Raw genomic sequence first — 21,947 nt, forward strand, 5'->3', positions numbered from 1 at the left:
CAGTCCTGGGCTGTGACGATCAGCTCTGCATGCAGATTCCCAGGGGCCAGGACACTGAAATCGGCACTTCTGTTTTGTTTTCTATCCAAATTGATTATTTTTTTCAGTTTTCATCCAGATGTTTAATATCATGTAAACACAGCTTGAAAGAATTCCTGAAACGCTTGCAGATGCATGCCAGTGAGACACTTTCCAAATTACATATAATGATACTCTCGGGCTATTTTAATCCATGCCATAATCTCTGCCTAGAATTTTAGCTGTGGGATTAAGATGGAAAGAAAGAGATAAATTCACATGTATGGGTGATTTGTCTATTTGATTATAGACCTGTTGAAAACATTCAGGGATCGACACCCCCCCCAAGTGCTGACATGTCTGTGACCATTACCTGCCCCACCAATTCTTACCCTAGTTGGCCCCACCAATTCTTACCCTGGTTCTTGGCTATGGTCTTAAAAAGTTTTGCAAGGAAACTAATAGTCTAAAAATATTGGAAGTCACCCCAAAAATATCATATTAAAGTTGTACAGACTAAGTGTCTTAAAATCCAGAAACTTACTTTCTGAAGGCCAGAATTCAAAATTAGAGAGCTGGGATCCAGTTTACTGGGAGGGCATTCCTTTTATTAGATCGGGAGTGAGAGGGAGGCAGACCTTGTTTGTCCCTGTTGTAAGTGCATTAATCCAGTCACAGAGGCTGGCTCTCAGCAGGCACCATGGTGGGTCCTATTACCTGAGAAGTCAAGCTAGGAGGATCACTGGAGTCCAGGAGTTTAGGCCAGCCTGGGCTACATAGAAAGATATCTCCTCGTTGAGTGGTGGTAGTACATACCTATAATCCCAGCACGCCGGAGGCAGAGGCAGGCGGATCTCTTTAAGTTCAAAGCCAGCATGGTCTACAGAGACAGAGTTCCAGGACACCCAGGGCCATACAGAGAAACACTCTCTTGGGAAAAAAAAAAAGAAAGGAAGGAAGGAAGGAAGGAAGGAAGGAAGGAAGGAAGGAAGGAAGAGAAATCTCCTCAAAAGCAACCCCCCCCCAAATAAACAAACCAGAGCCAACCATTCCTCCCAGGTCATCTCCATTCCTCTCTGCCACCCACTGAACTTCAGAAAACAGGGTCCATCCTCCTGCCGCATCCAACAAACACAGCTCACCACCAAAAATAGACATCACCACAATGTAAAAGAACAGAGAAATTCCAAGTAGATGGCCAAGAAGCAAGCAGGCAAAGTCATTTTAATATCTGACAAAATAGGCTTCAACCAGAAACTAATCAGAACATGCATAGTCACCAAAGGAAAAGTCCACCAAGAGGAATCTGCAGTTCTTAACACCTATGCCCCAAACACAAGGACACCCAAGTTCATAAAAATTACCACTACAGCTTGAACCACATATTGACCCTCACACAGTGACAGCGGGTGACTTCAGTACCCCACTCTTGCCAATATTCCGGTCATCTACACAAAAACCAAATAGAAACTCTGGAGTTATAATGTCCCAAATAAAATAGCAAGTAGCTACAGAATATTTCATTCAAATACAAAGAATATACTTCCTTTTCAACAACTTGCGGACCTTTCTCCAAAGTTGATGACATACTTGGACACAGAGAAAGTCTCAACAGATATAAGAAAATTGAAACAACACTCTGCATCCTCTCCGACTGCCATGAGTTAAAACCAAGTATTCACAACACAGAAAGCTTACAAACTCATGGAAATGGAACAACTCTCCACTGAATGAAAAAAAAAATGGGTCAAGAAAGAAATGAAAGACTTTCTAGAACTGAATAAAAATGAATGTACAACAAACCATATCAGTGTAATAAAAGCTTTTAAGACATCAAAGAAATAAGTTGAAGAAGATAATAGAAGATGGGAAAATCTCTCATGCTCATGGATTGGGAGAATGAATTTAGTAAAAAATAAAAAAAAAATGACCATCCTACTAAAAGCGATCTACAGAGTCAATGAAATCCCCATCAAAATTTCAACACAATCCTTCACAGAAGTCACAGGACAATCTTAAGGTTCACGTGGAAAGAGAAAAAAAAACCAGAATAGTTAAAATAAGCCTGGATAATAAAAGAACTGCTGGGGAAATTACCAGCCCTGATTGTTGCACTGTAAAGCATAGAAATGAAAAGCTTCTGCATTGCAAGGGACACCAACATTTGGACAAGATGGTAGGCTACAATATGGGCAAAGATATTACCACTTTCACATCTGATGGAGTGTTAGTATCTAAAATGTATAAAGAACTTTAAAAAAATGGCATCGAGAACTAAACAGAGAGTTCTCCAAAAATGAAACACAAATGACTAAGAAACACTTAAAATTTCAACATCCTTAGTCATCAGAGGAAGACATATTAAAACCATTTTTAAAATTTCATCTTGCAGCAGTCAGAATGGTCATAATCAATGAAACAAATGACAGCTCGTGCTGGTGCAGATGTGGGGGGGAGGGGAGCGCTTATTCATTGCTGGTAGGAGTGTAAATTTATATAGCCACTGTGGAAATCAGTGTAGAGACTCCCCAGGAATATGGGAATAGAGCTACCTCAAGATCCAGCTATATTCAGGAGGATGCCTATATGTTTGTCTTTGGATTCACCTTCTAATTTAGCTTCTCTAGGATCACGAATTATAAGCTCACTGTCCTTTATTTATGGCTAGAAACCAAATATGAGTGAGTACATCCCATGTTCCTCTTTTTGGGTCTGGCTAACCTCACCCAGATAGTGTTTTCTATTTCCATCCATTTGTACGCAAACTTCAAGAATTCCTTGTTTTTTACTGCTGAGTAATACTCTAATATGTATATATTCCATACTTTCTTCATCCATTCTTCCATTGAAGGGCATCTAGGTTGTTTCCAGGTTCTGGCTATTACAAACAATGCTGCTATGAACATAGTTGAGCATATACTTTTGTTGTATGATAGGGCATGAGGACTACTGAGAACTCAAGAACAATGGCAATGGGTTTTTGATCCTACTGCACATACTGGCTTTGGGGGAGCCTAGGCAGTTTGGATGCTCAACTTACTAAACCTGGATGGAGGTGGGCGGTCCTTGGACTTCCCACAGGTCAGGGAACCCTGATTGCTCTTCAAGCTGATGAGGGAGAGGGACTTGATCGGGGGAGGGGGAGGGAAATGGGAGGCGGTGGCAGGGAGGAGACAGAAATCCTTAATAAATAAATAAATTAAAAATAAAAAAATGTTTCATTATGAAAATCTTTAAATAACATGGCAATAAATTATTTACACTAAAAAAAAAAGATCCAGCTATAGCACTCCTGGACTTATACCTGAAGGACTGTACTTTACCACAGAGACATTTGCTCACCCACGTTATGGCTCTCTAGTCATAACAGCCTAGATAGCTGCCAATGGGAGAATGGATAATGAAAATGTGGAGCATTTACACAATGGAATATCAATCATTCAAGCTGTTAAGAAAAATGAAATTATAAAATTCACAGGAAAATGGGTGGAGCTAGAAAAAAATCCAGAGCCCAAAATAAAATATCGCATTTTTTATTTTATAGGTATATGTTAGCTTTTAAGCCTTCACTATTCATGCTGCAATCCATATAACAATAGGTATTAGGTACCTCGTCAGGGACTAGAGAGTCGAAGAGGCTCTCCCAAGGAAGGGGATATACTGTTATGAAGAGATGACGGAGAAACTGGACTGGAGGACCAAATGGGGAGGGATGTAGAGAGAGGGAATGTGGGGATGGATAGCTAGCAGGAAGGGACCTTTATGGGCCATATGGAAACCTCTTACTGTAGAAGATTCCTAAAACATATGCACCTATGAAAACATCTAGTGGAATCATCAAATAATGGGGAGACGATGCCCTAACTAGACTTCTTATCCATCAACTGACACTTCCAGTGACAGGAATGGATTACATGTTGTTGAGTTGTTGACTAAAGGGTTCTGTGGAAACCCAAACATCTCAGCTACTGCCAGAGCTATTGGTCACACTCTATAAACTGATGGTAAGGTCCTATTGCTGCAGACAGTGCTTGTATATCTCATTGAACACAGAGAAGTCCAGCTGGTGTCTAACTAGAACCTTCACTCCTACCAACTAATGCTCATGGTCCTGGAAGATACTCTGCATGCCACCAAAGAAGAAAGGTAGCCATCAACCCAGCTACAGATCTGTGATCTACAACTGTGATCTGTCTGTGAGATGTGTTTGTATAAATAGTGGTACCAATATGGCAGGTGTAATAAGCCACTATCTAATTAGACTTAAGGCCCGTGAGATATAGCCCATGCCTGACACTGGTAGAATGGCCAGAACCTGAGAATGCATAGATCACGGGCCTCGTAGGAAACTAAATACTACTGTTGTATTTAAGGGACGCAGTAATAGAATGTCCTGATGACACTCTGCTATCCCCACAGATCAGTGCCTCACTCTGCCATCATCAGAGAAAGGTCTTCCTTCAGTAGATTGGAACTAAAACAGAGAGCCACAGTGTGCAGAGAGTGAGAGACTTTCCTGCGCACCCTGTCCTAAACAGGATGTCTTTATCCTACCCCTCCCTTCACTACTCAGGACTCTATTCAGAAGAGGAAGTGGAGAGATTTTTAGAGCTAGAAGTGATGGACGTCTCCAAGGAAACTGTCTTTCACACAGCAGGACCAATGCACATATGAACTCAGAAAGACCATGGCAGCATGGACAAGGCCTGAAGTGTCTCCATACTGTGAAAAAGTGGACATAGGGCCTCACCCCTATGTCCCATGCATAACCAAGATCATCTCTGCAGCTGATACCTATTGGCAATAATAATAATAATAATTGGTTTTCTCCAATGGAGTCACAGCAGGTGCATTAACTACACTTCGGTGTGGGCTCCATGCCCAGGAGTGGTTAGCCAACACAAAATGAACTCACCGGTATTTTTGAAAGTGGATGGGGACCCTTGTGATGGGGTCATCTCTGCATCATATGATGTGGAGTGTGAGCATCCTACAGCAGAAGGGGGGACAGATGTTGGACCAGATCTTCTCTAGGTTTCCTTCGCTCTCCCCAAAACTCTGCCAATGTCTTTTCCTAACATTTCTTTTGTTGCTTTGCTGTGAAATAGGTGTCAAGATGCTGAAAATTCAAATAGGAGAGGAGGAATCTCAGGGAAATTATGTTACTAGGAAACCAGAAAGCCTTGGCATTCACTCAGGAGAATGTATTCTGCTGCCATATACCTCTCCTGAAGTCCTGCCAAGCCAAATTCTTTATCCGGGGATAGTCTTTGGAGCTGGTTTTCCTGCCCAAACAACCAAGGCTTAACACTTCTCAGTATCAAAGCTACTGGTTAGCAATTTTTTTGTCCTGTTCTTTTGGGTACTAAAGAATAAGGCAGAATGTTTAGTGTGCTTATTCTTCTAAACAAGAGGATGAACTTATTTGGAATCTTTGGAGTTCTGTTGCCTAAATATATAAAATGTGTAGTCAAGGTTTCTCAACCTTAGCGTGATAGCATCATGAATACGTAGCTCTCTGTTGTGGGACTGCCCTGTGCTCTGTAGGCTGTTGTAGAGCATCTTTGGACTCTAGTTACTAGACTCTAGGGGTACTTCGCAGTTTTGACAACCAAAGATGTCTAAGTGAAAACACTGGGAGTAAATCATCTTGGTGTTCCTAACCCAATAAGCATTCAAGTAGTGTGAGGAGTCCACCTTTTCTGATCCTATCAGCTGACATAGGAGATAAGGGCCCCATGTAACTAATATCAAGGACCAGAAGCCAACTGACCTTTGCTCAAATTCTGAGTCTCTTATCTCCAACTCTTTTACCTCTCTAAGCTTTAGTTTCTCTCTTTGTGAAATGGGACAATGATAACACCACATACTGGTCAAGAGAATAAAATCAGATAACATTGGTTTATCACAGGGCTACTTAAGAGTGCCATCCATGTGACTTATTACTATTATTAACCCTGTCCCCAGCTGGGCTGGGAATGGTTATTTAATTTAACCCGAAGGCGTTCTGTATAGAACACATAGACTAACTACTATAACTCGCAACTCTGAGGCTTGAAGGCTGAAAACAATGGTTTGTTTTTACCCACCTAATAGCCCAGGTGTTTCTAATGGAGCATCTGTCCTGGGGAGCTTTTCTCCAAGCAGACTTGGGGACCTGGGCTCCTGTCTGGTAGCTCTGCCACTCCAACATCTTTCCTTAAGTACAAATGCTCTCAAGGCTTCATGAAACTGAGAAGTGATCTACTTCCACACCGCCTTGGTGATTCAAAGTGATGGTTAACCTGTCTTGAGTATCTACAGTAAAGAAATGTTTAATACAGTGCATTTTGATCAATCAATTTTCAATTTTGATTTTTTTTTGCCCCATCAGCTATTAAAATACAATGGAATGTGCTTTCTGTGGGAAATGTGAGTATTGGTTTGGGACAGAAAAATGACATAATCAGACTATTCCAGAAAGGTCTCTGGTGACAGTTTGAGGGCTAGTTTGCAGAGCTGAACAATTAGACCAAGGATGAAGAGCTTACTGTCACACTCTATGTAAGTGAAGATCTGGGCTGGGCAGGAGCAAGTCAGTCAATATATGCAATTTTCATTTGTTAATTATTTCTCCATAATAGGGCTAAAAACGGGGAGTTTAAAGGAGGTGGGCTCAGTGGCAGAGTGTTTTGTTGACATGTTCGAGTCACGAATTTAGTCCCTAGAACTGCAAAAACAATAACAGAGACAAGAAACATTAGGGAACAGGATTATTAATGGCCAGGGAAGTGGAAGTGTGGGTATTGTCAGCTGGTGTGACAGGAGAGATTGGCTGGGATGCTCAAAGAGGAAGCCTGGAGGTTTGGAGGAAGCTGCGGAGGTTGGTAGGTGAGATCATCCAGGGACCGACTTGAAAAAGGAGAACAGGAAGAGAAGCGCAGGGTGAATCTCAGAGAACAGCCCACCTGGGAGGCTTCGGAGAACGTGAGAAGAGAGAGGGGTCCAGATCGGTATCTGACCCGGAAGTTGGGGAACAGGGTATGACAGGGGGGACATGGCACATGGCAGATGCTGCACAAGTCTTTGAGGGGTCAAATAAAAAAAAAAAGCTACCATTGGAAACACTGTAACAGCACTTCTCAACCTGTGGGTTACGGTCCCTTGAGGGGCAGGGTGTTGAACAACTGTCCCACAGGGGTCACCTAAGAGCATTGAAAACACAGATGCTTACATTACAGTTCACAACAGTAGCAAAGTTACAGTTATGAAGTAACAATGATAATAATTGTATGGTTGGAGTCGCCACAACCTGGGGAACTGTACTGAAGGGCTGAACCTTAGGAAGGCTGAGGGCCACTGGGCTATAAGATGGGACTCATCATCTCAAGGCTCAGAGGACTTGAAGGCAGCAAGGCAGACACAGTCCTGGGAGTTTTAGCTGGATGGACTGGGAAGGACTTGAGAGGAAAGGATTTTGAAGCACTCTACAGAGGAGGTCAAGGGTCTGGTTGGAGGGAAACCAAGTGTTTGAGGAGAAAGGCCTGGGAACGGAAGGAGGAGACCCCGTCCATTGAGAGGTGGGCAGCAGACCGTGTAGGGATCCGTGCAGAGCAATGGGAGGTGTGCTGGGAAAAGGCAGGAGGCTTTCTTCCCAGGGTGTAGGCAGTGAAGGAAATGGAGAAGGCGGAAGAAACGAGTGTATGAGCAGAAACTCTGAGGGGATGCCACGAAGCTGCCAAAACTCATGCCTTTATGTATGGTTACATATGTGTGTGTGTGTGCATGTGAATGTGTGTGTGTAGTGTGAGTTTGTGTGTGTGCGTGCATGTGTACGTGTGCTAATATAATGAAAACCATCTGGTGCCACTTTGTATCAGAGACTCTGGAAACTTCAAGGCTTGAACGGACCATGAAGATCAAGCAGTCACAACCCAGTATTTCGCAACATAGGACAAGAAATTTCTAGAGGTTAGTTAGGTCATCTGCGTCAGTTGCAGTTAGCCAGTGGGTAGCAGAGCCATGGAAATGTAAGTTCCCTTAATGCTTTATCTGCCGCTTCTCCCTCTGACAAATTGGAGTGGTTTCCTTCCTATTCTCTTAGCACAGAAAGAAAAGTAGCGGTTTGCCATGCAGATCTGGGAAAGGGTTGTCATAAGGAATTTAATCCATGCTTAGGACCCTTTTCTTCACACTGTCAGAGGAATTATCAAAAGAAAATTATTGGACAGAACTAGCCATGTATTATAGCTTCCAAGCCCATAAGCACAGATGTCCACTGGCAAAACCGAAATAAAATTGAAATGAATTAAAACTTGTTTTGTTTTTCATTCCTGGGGATAAAAAAAAAATCCTTGCTACACATAAAGTGCTCTGGTTCGGTCTCCTCCCCCTTATTACCAAACAAAAGCAGAGCACAACAAAAATAGAAACGAGCGCAGGGGTCTGCTCCCGCTCCCATTTCTTCCTCTGGATGACAATGCCTTTTTTTTTTGTCAAATCACATCGTGGAATATCTATCACAGCACTGTCTCTGTAGAGGCCTCAAAGAAACTGAAGTGTGTGGAGGGATGGCTCCTTTCAGGCCCAAGTTGGTGATGGAGGAAGTCATTAAGCCCATTAGAGAATGAGCAAGATGAGAAGCTGTGTCTTCTGGTGGTTAGGGCTATGGGTGGGAAGCAAGACATTCTGGGTTCCAATCCCACCCCTTTCATCCGCTTACCATAGCAGGTTTACTTTTGGGAAGATTTTTAGTTGGTAAACCAAACTAGTACCAACTAGCCCCACACTTCAGGAATTTTGAAGGTCACCACAGAAGAGTAGCAAATCCAAGTGTGTGCCTTCATTGATATTAACTGGACCATTTATGTCACGTGACAAGGACTCCTTGACCAAACTCTGGCAAGCTCTTCCGAGCCTCTTTTCAATGGTCTTGACTTTGAGTTCCCATGTCTGTCCATCCTTGCCAACTCTAGAGAGAAACTCAGTCAGTCTTAAGAGAGTGCCTCATCCTTGACATCTGGTCACCTGGTCTACCCTCAGCAAGAGCCCTTCTGAGTTGGCTTAGCAAGAGTCCGCCTCCCACTGCCTTTTCCTCTCAGTAATTTTCCGTATCCACTAGTCCCCATCTCAGCTTCTTGGCTCTAAGTTACCATTAGTCCCTGTGTTTGGAGCTGAACTCCAGGCCCCCCATGTTTCCTATCACAGCCCTAAATAAAATCTTCTTTAGTGTTTTAACAAGCATGAGGGTTATACTTTCTTCAACAAGAATAGAGGAGAGTTAATGAGGCCCCCATAGGAATATTCTCTCAGTAGGATGAGAATAGAGTAGAAAACGGGTGTGAGAAATTGGGGCTGACTGCTTGCTAGTCCTCACAGGGTACCTGCATCCTGGCTGGGCTCTGTGTGGCGAGCCTTTCACTCCGGCTCTGCAGGTTCAGAACACTGATTCATCAGAGCCTCCGGGAGGCAAGCAAGTGCAGGAACGCGAGGCCCTGAGCTCACAAAGACTCCTGTTCATATTCTCGCACAATCGTGTTATTCTCAGGAGCTTTAGGACCTTGGTCCTAGAACTTTTAGTTGGTTGGTTTTGATATGAAAATCAGGGATAACAGAGACTTTCTTTAGCTGTTCTCATCTACTATATGCTGAAGAGCCTAGAATGGTTAAGATGCCAATAAACAGACCCTTTTCACTAGAGAGACTCCCTAAGAGATTGGATGGAACCAAACTCACAGATCCCTGGCTGTAAACTAAGATGTGAGTTTTCACTTCACAGGAGTAAAAAACATTACACCTACCTAAGACCCACGGCTGTGCTCCAGATTTGGCTTCCCCTCTCATCTTCTGGGCAGTGCATCAATAACATGAGGGCTGCAAAAGCCTTAAGAGCATACTCACAAGGGTGGCACAGCTGCTGGCACCCTGCTCCTCCGTACTCATTGTATACACCTGCAGGCTGCCCTCTGCGGGTACCTGGCCACCCTCAGCTGGGTGCTGCAATCATTCTGGCCAGGGGAATACCTTCATATCACACACAGAGAACAATATGGAAATCTCTGAAGAAAAAAAAAAACACTCCTAGCAACAGCCTCCAATCAGCCAATCCCAGATTAGACCAACCCTATGATGCATGCTCTGCCATCTCCTAGGGCACTAATAGCAGAACTGAGCTCAAACGTTGAGGGACTCTTGCATGACAGCTCACTCTTCACTCCCTGCTCTCCTCTCCCCGTCTCATTCCAGCTCAGGAGTCACTTGCTCTTTTTCCAAGAATATCCTTGGCCCTGGGCCTCAGAGACTCAGTGATCTCACTAAGAGAGTCCTCAGCCATGAGGCAACTAAGTACCTGAGCTGGAGGCTGTCCAAGCCAAGCTCTCCAACTGACGAATGAATGGAAATGATATCAAGAGGCCACACTGATTTGTTCAGATTCACGAAGAAGTGGATTTGGCTCAGAAACGAGCCCCCCTGATTTATTAGTCTACGTAATGAATAGATATTTATCTCTGTGCCAGCTCTGCAGTGATCTCCAGATGCTGCAGAAACCAGCTCTGAAGGAACGGCCTGGAATCCTACCTTTGCCATTGGAGCACAAGGTTTCTTTTTTTACCCACTCTTCCTGATTGTGGCAGAATGCCCCCCTTTTTTTTTTGAAATCTCTTGGCCAGTAGAGCAATCAGAAGAGGTCATAGCACGTGGAGGTCATCTTCAGGTGCCCTCCTCCATCCCTAGGTCTCCTTGGGGATCTGCTCCTTGCTCCTCCCAGGAGCTGGTCTCAGTCATGTCCACTGCTTGCTGGGGTGCAAGCCTTGGTCTCCCTTCCGGTTGTCTGCTTGCTTCTCCTTTCTTAGCCATATCTGCATTTCTGGAATGTGTCGTTCACATCCACAGACTCCATTTCCCTTGCTTTGCCAGCTTACTCCTGCGAGTTCCTGAACCTGACCCTGCAGAGGCTTTGGCAGCGCGTCCAAGGGTGCACAGGAATCACAGCAGAGGCTAGGGCCTCCAGAGTTCAGAAAGACTCACTCAGGGAAGGAGAGGCCTTCTTTTTCTGAAAACTTATCCGAAATGTCTCCTGTCCTGTATGCATCCCTGGCCTTTGAACTGTTACAATGAATCCTATTGCTTACTGTATTGCTTTTGCATGCAGTTCTTTGTATCACTTCCTTTCCAAAGGACACACTTGGTTTCCCAGGCTTATTTTCTGTCCATCAGGGAGACCTAAGTTCCCATTTCAGTTTCATTCCTCAACAGGGCTGTGGTTTGGGGCAAATTGCAGAATTAGCATCTTTGTACATCAATTTCTCTCTGCTTTCTATAAAATAGGAAACTCTCCCACTTCACTGGTTTGAGTAAAACTATGTATCACATATGCAATAACTATTAATATTTTTCTCCTTTGCCTACTCTGAGGCTCTTGCATAAAATGGGGCACCCATCTACTTTTTTCCCATTGCTGTTGCCCACCTTATAGTTGAAACTGGGGTGCTGGCGATAAGGCTACTGTTGGGAAGCAACACTGGGCACTTGTCAGGTAGGGAATAGTACTGAGGGGTTCCACAAGGATCAAAGAGACCCAGTAAGGTCTCTTTTTCTGTGTAGGTTGGTCTCTGGGGAATGTCTAGCTTAACTCAAAGAGCAGACATTTATGGCTTCTCCGTAGATCTCAGTGGCATATGCTCTCCACCTTAGGCTATGAGGAGGCCAAATAATAATTGTCACATGAACAATACCCAGAACTGAATTCAGTCTCTGCTACTGACTCTTCAGAAAGCATCTATTGGACTCATCAGTCCCCCTACTGGTTGTTGTGGGTTAATGTGAAATGTCTCCCCCAAAGGCTCGTGTGTTGAAGGCTTGATCCCCAAAACAATGTTCAGCAGTTGAGGATTTACGAAGGGACTGGATCAGGGATGCTCTGACCTAATGAGAGGATTAGTTGATTGAGGGGTTTGTAATTTAGTAGAATACTTGAAGTGGAAACTGTAGAAGGTGGAGCCTGATTGGAGGAAGTAGATCTGTGGTGGTGTGTTCACGGAGGGAATATCTTGATCCTGTCCTATGTCTGTCTTTCTGTCTCCTAGCCCTGTGAGGTGAGCATAAACATATCCGTTACACCTCCAATTTTAATTTCTTTCGAGTTCACACATGATAGTAATGTTGCTGGGTCACACATTCTTATTCTGTGTTTGGCTTTTTTGAGAAACCACTGAGCTACAGCCCACAGTGGACACATGATAACATCCCCACTAGCAATGCGCAAGTGTTCCACATCCCACCAGTTCTCACTCTACCTTGGATGATAGCCTTCCCTCATTACCTGGGGGGCTCTGGCTCCAGGATCTGCCAGATAGAAGAAAGCTGGAAGTTTTCACATGCCTTGCATGAGGGTGTGAATTTGGGAGTGCCTTTGCACACCCTCCACATGCTGTAAATCATCTTTGTGTTACATGTCTTGCACAAGGGTGTGCATTTGTGAGTGCCTTTGCACACCTTCCACATGCTGTAAATCATCTTTGTGTTACATGTCTTGCACGAGGGTGTGCATTTGTGAATGCCTTTGCACACCCTCCACATGCTGTAAATCATCTTTGTGTTACATGCCTTGCACAAGGGTGTGCATTTGTGAGTGCTTTTGCACACCTTCCACATGCTGTAAATCATCTCTGTGTTACCTAACACAATGTAAGAATGCTATGAAAATAGCATGATTTAGGAAATAGTGGCTAAAAGGGCCTTTACATGTTCACACAAACACTTTTTAAGAAAAGTCTTTCAAATCAGAGGTTAGATGGATGTACAGATGGGGGTGATCTGACTATACAACTGTGTGAGGTGTGATCTCGGTGTGGGTTTGACTTGCATTTCTCTAATGATAAAAACATTGTTAAAGGTGGAAATGCAAAATCGCGTTTAATGCCGTTCAGGAAGGCAGCACAAGAAGGCTACCAGCTGTAATCACCATGGCAGACCACAGAGCAGGGAAGTTGCCTTTTTATAAATTGATTGTAGTTCTATTCTACTACGGTCAGAGCGGATTTATTGTATGACTTTAGCTCTTTGAATAGTGTTGAAGCTTGTTTTTCGTCCCCATGAATTCCAATTTTAGAATAGAATAATTTGAGGGAAAAAAGAGGAGAATGATGTGTGTTCTGAAACTGTAGAATGCAATGTTCTCTTAGGTCCACAATTTATAAATTACTTAAGTCAGGTTTATGCAGCACCGTGTTTAAATCTTGAATATTTTTAATGTTTTTTTCTTGTTTACTGCTTCACCTAGGAATTATGGGAGAGATCTGTCAAATATTTCATGATTCTGGTGTCTATTTTTCTTTATTCTGTCAAGTTTGGCTTTGCACTTGTGGAATTGTGTGTGTTTTTTTGTGGAGTCAGATTTAGAATTATTACAGCTCCTGGTGTAGTGATTTTTATTGAAATAGTTTCCCTTTCATCCCTGATGCTCCTTGCCTCAGAGGTGAACTTGTCTGACACCAGCTCAGCCCCAGCGTGTCCCTGGGTTTGTATTTGCGGGTCACTTGGATGGTATGGAAACTGATTTTAATAAACATGGACTTTGAGTAACTTTGCCTTTAACTGATATATCAGGGCCATTTACATCCAATAAAATACCGATACACTGAGTTTGCTTCTACCCACATACTTAGCCCTCTGTTTTGTTCCACCTGGTCTGTACTCCTTTTCCTCTTCTTCTTGTTTAAAATCACATTTATTAGTCACATAAATATTTTGAGAACAACTATCTACCGCCCCTTCTGAAACCTCAGCATAATTTATCACAGGTTTTAATAAACTACTATAAGTAACTAAGAGGAAAATGAAATCTAAAAACACAGAAAAAGTAAGTAAACAGATGTGGACCACTGACAGGGTGACTTACATTTTTAAGACTGAGTCACTGATTTGCAACTTTTATTAAAATAAATTTCACTTATAAATGCAAGATTATTGGTGGTGTGATCACTATTTGTTTGGATAACAGTTGAATTTTTACATTAAAAAATAACAAAGTATCAACTAAGGGACAAATATAACATCGTATTCATTTACGTCAGTGCCACAGTCCAAAATACATTTTCCTCTATGCTTCTAATCCTCTTGCTGCACAGCAGGGGCTTCGAGTGGGAGGTAGCATCCAGTCTGCTCTTGACGAAGACAACAGTAGACAGATGTTGCCTGATGTCTGGGTAATGCTGGATGTGGCAGAACCAGTGGGATGCATTAGGAGAGTTCTCCTTTTCTTGGACTATCAGGTCAACTACAAAGTGATAGAGCCCGTAGTACAGTAGGGCATCCACCATGGTAACAGTGCCTCCTGCAAGGTAGGCTTTGCCTTCAGACAGGAATTAAGATCTTTTGGTAGGGTGTGGGTTCTTCTTTACTGGAGTGTCTGTCTATCCTGGTGATCCTGCACTCTTGCCACAGCTGCGAGGCTCCCCGGCAAGGGTTCTTTATTGGTGTGCTTGACTAGATGGGTCACAGTGGTAGTTAATGACTTGGGCCATTGTTTGTTTGTAGAGCTGGAATCTGCAGCTTGCTCTGGGCACTGTACTTGTTCCCCGGCCTCATTCCCAGGGACTTTTCCAATGACTCAGCTCCATGGTCACTGCCATCTTCTCCCCCTTTTCTCTTCTTGCTTCCTTTCAGATAACTCATATTATTCTTTGTATTTTTAGTCTTCATTGAAGTGAAATTTGCAGAACATAAACCAGGCCATTTCAAAATGAAAAATCCAATAGTGTTTGGTACCTTCCCTACGTTGTATGACTAATACATCTGTCTAGTTTCAAGCCATTTTCATTATTCCATAAGATGTCATATCCACCTCTTTTTGAGGATTGAAAATGGATCAAAGGGCCTTGTGAGTGTTCTACCACTGAGCTACATCTCCGGCCCTTTGGGTTGTAAGATAAAGCCTCACTATGTAGCTCAGGCTGGCCTCAAACCCACCTTCCTGCTTCAGTCTTCGGAATGCTGGTATCACACACACAGACCACCAGACCCTGCTTCCCTTTGAGCAGTTGCTTCTCAACTACCCAAGAGGTTTCCCAAGAGTCTACTTTCCTGTCTCTGGTAACCACAGGTTTATATTGTTTCTATAGATTATGAAGAGATCAAGCTTTTGTTTTTCATTGCTTCTCTGCCAGCTGGTTAATTATTCATCATTTTACTTCTCTTTTAGTGATTACCTCAGAGGTTAGCAATGCATACTCCTAACTTCTTAGATTTTTATGTAAAGCAATGTATTTGCTTTATTGCTTCCAGGGCAAGGAAACTACTTAAGAACATTCAACTAGTATTGTCTCCCTCAGGACCTGTGAAGATGACAAAAGCCAAGGCTAGCTGCTAGACTGTTGGCACCATGTTCTCCTTGGCTTCCTGTCTACTCAAATCAGCAACTATATTGTAGAGGAAGGTGCCCACAGACTGTCCAGTGCTCACCAACACGCTACCTTCTCTCCATGACTTCGTCTCTTCAGTGCCTTTTAACTTGATGGTTTTGATGGCCTTGTGATCTTGTCTAGCCTTTTCAGGTGCCTGTGAGGCTGCTCTTCAATAAACCACTCTTCCACCGTTGAGGGCAGAGTTCGATGCCTTCGTTTTGCAGCAAGGACACAGGAGCCTCGAGGGAGGAGTCAGTGGTCTAATTTTACTGCTAATTAAGGCAGGCTGGATTTAGAACCCTGGCCTCCTGGTGCCCATTTCTGCGCTGTCTACTACAGCAGACTGGGCAACAAAGCAGTCTTACTCCATCAAACTTCAGATGAGCCATTGCTTGCTCCTTTAAGAATGATTTCTTTTGGAATTGCTCTATTTCTTAGCACTGGGCAAATAAATAAGATTTTTTTCTTTCTTTTTTTTGCCATCAAGATCTTCTCTTTGAGGTTTCAGCCATTCTATTTTGATTTGATAACTGTAGTTATCTTTGACTTTATTCTATTTTGATCATATAGTTTCACGAATCTAAGCTAGTGGTTCTCAACCTGTGGGTTGCCAACCCCACAGGGGTCACATGTCAGATATCCTGCCTACTAGATATTTGCATTATGATTCATAACAGCAGCAAAACCCCCACAGGGGTCACATACCAGATATCCTGAATATTAGATATTTACATTATGATTCATAACAGCAGAAAATTACAGCTATGAAGTAGCAGCGAAAATAATTTTATGTTTGGGGGCTGGTCTCCATAACATGAGGAACTGTATTAAAGGGCCGCAGCTTTAGGAAGGTTGAAAACCACTGATAAACTTTGAGGGTTTTTGACAGTTTTGTGATATTATTGCACATGCTTTATGCTGCTCATCTTATCACTGAGTATTATTTGCAGGTGTAACCCCTTCAGGAATTATGCAGATTTGACGGGTGCATCAGAGGTAGGCAAGGATATAGTAGAAGAAATGGGTACAGCTGTGTGTTACAGACACACAGAACGAGAGAAGGAAGCCTAAATCAAACACCTTGTTATCTTTACTCAACAAACAAGAGGATGGTACCCAGGTTTGCAGTAGCATCCTTTCCTCTTTGGAAGCCGACTGACCTCATCTGCTGGAACCTATGTTGCTTATGGCTGTAACTTGGCTCAAATTAGCAGGATGGGCAGAGGGAAGAACTGCTCATAACCCCTCCCTTCAGGGTCTTCCTAGACATCTATGTCCCATTGAATGGATTTGTTCACATGGTCTCAAGCCATGTAAGGGAGACTGGGAAATGTATATTTCATTCTGGGATACCGCTTCTTGGGCTGACATTTAGACGTTCTATTATTGGGGGGGGGATTAGTAAATACTGAAGGACAATTAGCAGTCCCTCGCCTACCAAATAGTTATTGTAAAAGGCAATAGGTTATAAACCAAGGCCTTGGAAAAAGAAAGTGAAAAAATGTCACAAAGATTGGGTATTGAAGAGCAAATACGAGTTCAATCAAAGATCATTCAGAGTCAAACGCCTCTGCCAGGCTTCCTGCCTGAAATGTTCTTTAACTCAACTCATATTTGCTGCCACCTGGGAGTTTATAGTGTAGATACTGCTTAATAGAACTGATTTCTAGAGCAGAGACAGGAGGATTTTACACTGGAGAATGAGAGCAAGGAATGGAAAGAGCCGTTGTTTTACTATGTAGGAGGAAAAGGATGCAAACCACTGTGGATAAACCAAGAGTTCAGGCAGAAGCATGTGTGCCAACTTAAACCCACTCTCCAGGCAGCTGGGAGAAAGTACAGGTAGATGTGATGACTGGAGATGTGGGTTTGGGGTTAGACTTTAGGCTATGATAGGTAAAACTGTTGGAACAGGTACTTGCCTCAAGAAGACATCTGTAGAGCAAATAGCCCAGGTAAGGACTGACATCAGCAGCGGGAGGAAAACTAGCAAACTGATGTGACATCTGTACAGGGCCAGCAGTCCCCAAAGGGCTTGCCCTCACTTCCCAGCCTCATCTCTCCATCCCTGGCCACACCACCCTTCTGTGATTTGCTCTTTCCTAAACTCTCGGTAACCCTCCCTTAATAATTAATCTCCTGGTCACTAAATGTTCATTAGCTAGATTACTGCACTTTGTAAAAGAGGCAATATTCAGCTTAACTTTTATTATACAAGCAATACACAGTCACATTTTTAAATATTAAAAATAGAGTCAAACAAGAACATTAAGATCACATGTTACTTCACCTGAACTAGTGTTTTGGTCAAGATATGTCCAGACTCATACCTATGTGTCTGTCTTCCTGATAATATTCCTGAGCTCACTGTATGCCTCTCACCTGCCTAAGACACACACCTGCATCTTATTAAGCCTTACAGCAATGTGTAAGGTAGGACTCATCATCCCCGAAGAAGCAGAGCAGAGAGACGCTTACAAACCTACCCCATCATTCAGGCACTGATATGCTAATCTACGTATGCATTTTTAACCTTTGATTATAAAAGTTTTAGCTATAGACATTGGAGAAGAAACACTAGCAAGAGAACACACACCTAGCTCTAGGGGCCATCAGCTCACGGTCAGCCCTGTTGAACTTGCTCTGCTTGCCAGCCTGGACCCTGGTCATTCTAAAGCAAACTGTGAACTCCATGCCACCTCGGCCACAGCACCTGTGTCTCCAGTGAGACCTTGCTTAAAGCATATACCATCCAAATGAACAAATCCTACATGATACACTTGGTACCAGTACTTCAGCCTCAGCTATGAGTTCATGCACTGTTTATTTGACTTGGGACCGCACATGCTCCCCGGGAGCAAGAATTCACAGTGAGACTGTGCTCCCTGGCAGCCTGTCCTCTTTGCGAACGCTCAACCTACCATATGGGCTAGAGAACCTCTGTGACTCGTTATATAGCCGTTCATAACATTTTGTAGATTTGAGGGGTTACCTTAAGCAGGTAAATTAAGATATTAATTTGTAATTTTCTTTACTAAGGACCCAGTAAGAGGCATTTTCATGTTTTATCCTTTCTGGCATCTATTTCTCTTCTTATGACCTGCAGGGCTCTTTTGATCTCTAATGAGGTTCTATTCTATTTCTGTTTCATGCTCAGCTGGTCTGAGATCATAAGTGGATCCTTATAATGCTTTTAATCCATCTACACGTTTGCCCATCAAATTAACTGAGTACCAATTATTTGACAGAGAGTGTAACTGAAAGATATGGTCCCTATGTCTATGGATTTATAGTCTAGAAGAGAGAGAAAGAAAAAATACAGACAGACAACTAATTAGAACAACTTCGAGTCATGATAAGTTGCATATAAAGGCAAAGAAGGAACAGATACAGAAAATCACGGTAGAAACTGCTTTCAAAACCCTTTAGAAACAATGTGCTTTTACTTGCTTGAAGTTTCTCTTAAAGCAGTCTCTATGGCTGGTGTTTAGAAGTGACTGCACCTTTCAAAATGACTTTATAACTGCTAGCTACTTATTACATCCTGGATGGGTTTGTTGTTGTTGCTGTTTTTTACTTATTTGTGGCTCTGTAGTTTTCCTTCAACGTCTCCGTATTTCAAACACTCCCTGTCTGATGACTCAGGTGGTGGCACTGGGGCCTCTGCACTCAGTTCCCTTAGTGGAAAGAGTGCCCTCCCCGAAACAACTCTCCCATTGGGAAGTGGCATGGTTGCCACAGGGTTTGCTAAGTCATGTTTTAGATGGTGGTTGCTTAATCTGTGATCTTTTTAAAACTTGGGTTAGAACAAGGTCATTGAAAAAGACGAGAGATACGGGCTTAAATAGTACTTCTTCTAATCCCTAGTCCTCAAGCATGAATCCCCCAAGGGCACTTTGGGGTTCACACGTTCACCCAACAAATTAATTGAGCACTTAGTGTTTGCCAAAGACTGTGACTGACAGATGTGATCCCTACCCATATGAACTTATAGTCTATGAACAGGATAGATAAGCAGGGAGAGAGAGACTGCTCAGGGAATCTCTAATGGCAGTGTGTAGGATGGAGCTGTCTGGAATGCAGGCTGGTGGCAAGGACACTGTTGAGAGCGTCTGAGTCTCTGGGGCACTGTGAACATTAATGGCACTGGCTTCTCTTGTTAATGTCCTTTGTAATTTGCCTTTTGGGCTGGATGTAGCTTAGCACATTGCCACTTGGCAATTTTTGGAGATAAAAATATCACTAAGTGTAGTTATGACCATTTTGTCACTGTGGGGCTTCCATTTTTCCAAATTGAAGCAAACCACGAAAAGAGAGAATCTTATGCCATCAAAGTCATCAAGTCTAACACAGCAGGCTGTTCAAATGAGGGTTTGAGAGGGATGTTCAAGCAATGTCCCAGCAGGTCCTGCTAGTGCCGGGATAGCGCAAACACGCAGGCATAACCACTTTGATGAAAATTAACTGTGTAATTGATGATTACTAAATCAAGTGCATTTAGCTCAAAACACTTTAATTCCATTCTGGAAAAATAAACCAAATATGAATTTATGACTAATGTTCTGCAGCATGCTGTCTTCAGCCATAATACCCACATTCCACACGGTCCTAATGGCGTCTGGTGACGGAGGGGGAAGTGTTCTGCTTAGAAGTACTCTGAACCGTATCTAATACTTCGCCTTCTACTAGATATGGAGTGGGCAGCTAAGCAAACATCGAGAATGCTGCAGCAAATATTTCTTCACAGAGTTCCTGAGTGTTTACCATAGGCTAGACTCTTCAGAGTGAATCTTTGGGTCAAAGGATAGACACATGTGAATGTTTAATAAACTGCTTTGCTTCCCGGCGCCATTTAAACACAGAACCAGTTATAAAAGTGGTCTTTCTATTGAGTTTTTTTTTTTTTGAAGTGGGGTCCTATGTAGTCCAAGCTGGTATTGAACTGATTTATGGTTGAGGGTGACCTGGAAATTTTGATGATCCTCCCAGCTGCCACACCTAGCTTCAAGGTCTCTTTCCTTTAAATTCTTCCAGGCTGGATTTCCTTGGCCTCTAGTTTAAGAGTCCCTTGCTTCCTTTGAGAGAAGTGAGAGTCAAGGTGACGTTGTTTCCTTTACTCTGCACGTGGACGGAGGACACCTATCCAGGGCTGCAGTGGTGACTCTCCATGTAGGAAGAGCAATGCTTTCCCTATCTCCTGATTTTCCCCAGTTTCTCAGACTCTTCAGTTTCGTCTCCAGCTGCACCTGTTCAACAGCCATTCCGCTTCTCTGGCTGTGCTGATGCACTTCCTCCATGTCTCCTCCTTTCATCTTACATGAGAAACTTGCCGTTTGGTTGAGTAGTTTTCAACAGACAAGTCACAAGACAAAACAGCAGCCTACAGAATGGGAAAAGATCTTCACCAACCCTACATTGGACAAAGGTCTTATCTCCAAAATATACAAAGAGCTCAATAAATTGATCATTAAAAGAACAAATAATCGCCAGGCGGTGGTGGCGCACGCCTTTAATCCCAGCACTCGAGAGGCAGAGGCAGGCGGATCTCTGGGAGTTTGAGGCCAGCATGGTCTACAAGAGCTAGTTCTGGGACAGGCACCACTACAGAGAAACCCTGTCTCGAAAAACAAAAAAACAAACAAACAAACAAACAAAAAGAACAAATAATCCAATAAAAACTAGAGTACAGACCTAAACAGAGGAATCTAAAATGGCTGAAAGACACTTAAGGAAATGCTCAACATCCTTAGTCATTAGAGAAATGCAAATCAAAGCAACTCTGAGAATGCATCTTATAACAGTAAGATTGACCAAGATCAAAAACACTGATGACAACTTATGCTGGAGAGGATGTGGGGTAAAAGGAACACTCGTGCATTGCTGGTGGGAGTGCAAGCTGGTACAGCCCCTTTGGATGTCTGTATGGTGATTTCTCAGAAAATTAGGAAACAACCTTCCTCAAGATTCAGCGATACCACTTTTGGGTATATATCCAAAGGATGCTCAATCATACTACAAGGACATATGCTCAACTATGCTCATAGCAGCATTGTTTGTCATAGCCAGAACCTGGAGACAACCTAAATGCCCCTTGACCAAAGAATGGATAAAGAAAATGTGGTCTATTTACACAATGGAGTACTATACAGCAGAGAAAAATAACGGCATCTTGAAATTTGCAGGCAATGAATGGACCTAGAAAATACCATATTGAATGAGGTAACCCAGAACCAGAAAGGCAAATATCAAATGTACTCACTCATAAGTAGTTTTTAAACATAAAGCAAAGAAACACCAGCATACAAATCACAATCCCAGAGAACATAGACAACAATGAGGACCAAGACCCTAAGAGAGAGACATACATGGATCTAATCTACATGGGAAGTAGTAAAAGACAAGATCTCCTGAGAAAATTGGGAGCATGGGAACCATGGGAGAGGGTTGAAGGGGAGGGGAGAGGCAGGGAGGGGAGCAGAGAAAAATGTAGAGCTCAATCAAATCAATAAAATAAAATGAAATGGGGAGAGTCCAGGTGGCTCAACT

General features: G+C 43.0%; 1 protein-coding gene and 1 pseudogene across 1 annotated transcript in view; both read right to left on the bottom strand.

Moving 5' to 3' along the window:
- The window catches only part of Tnfaip8l3 (TNF alpha induced protein 8 like 3), a 65,275-nt gene extending 55,434 nt beyond the window's left edge, over positions 1-9,841 (bottom strand). The window contains exon 1 of the mRNA XM_026778912.1: positions 9,798-9,841. Coding sequence (XP_026634713.1) covers positions 9,798-9,840 — 43 coding nt within the window. The 5' untranslated portion in view covers position 9,841. The remainder of the gene's footprint in view (positions 1-9,797) is intronic.
- Positions 9,842-14,063: 4,222 nt separating this feature from the next.
- LOC101996381 lies at positions 14,064-20,662 on the bottom strand (annotated as a pseudogene).
- Positions 20,663-21,947: the final 1,285 nt, after the last annotated feature.

This window comes from Microtus ochrogaster, chromosome 5, assembly GCF_000317375.1.
Source record: "Microtus ochrogaster isolate Prairie Vole_2 chromosome 5, MicOch1.0, whole genome shotgun sequence".
Taxonomy (NCBI): domain Eukaryota; kingdom Metazoa; phylum Chordata; class Mammalia; order Rodentia; family Cricetidae; genus Microtus; species Microtus ochrogaster.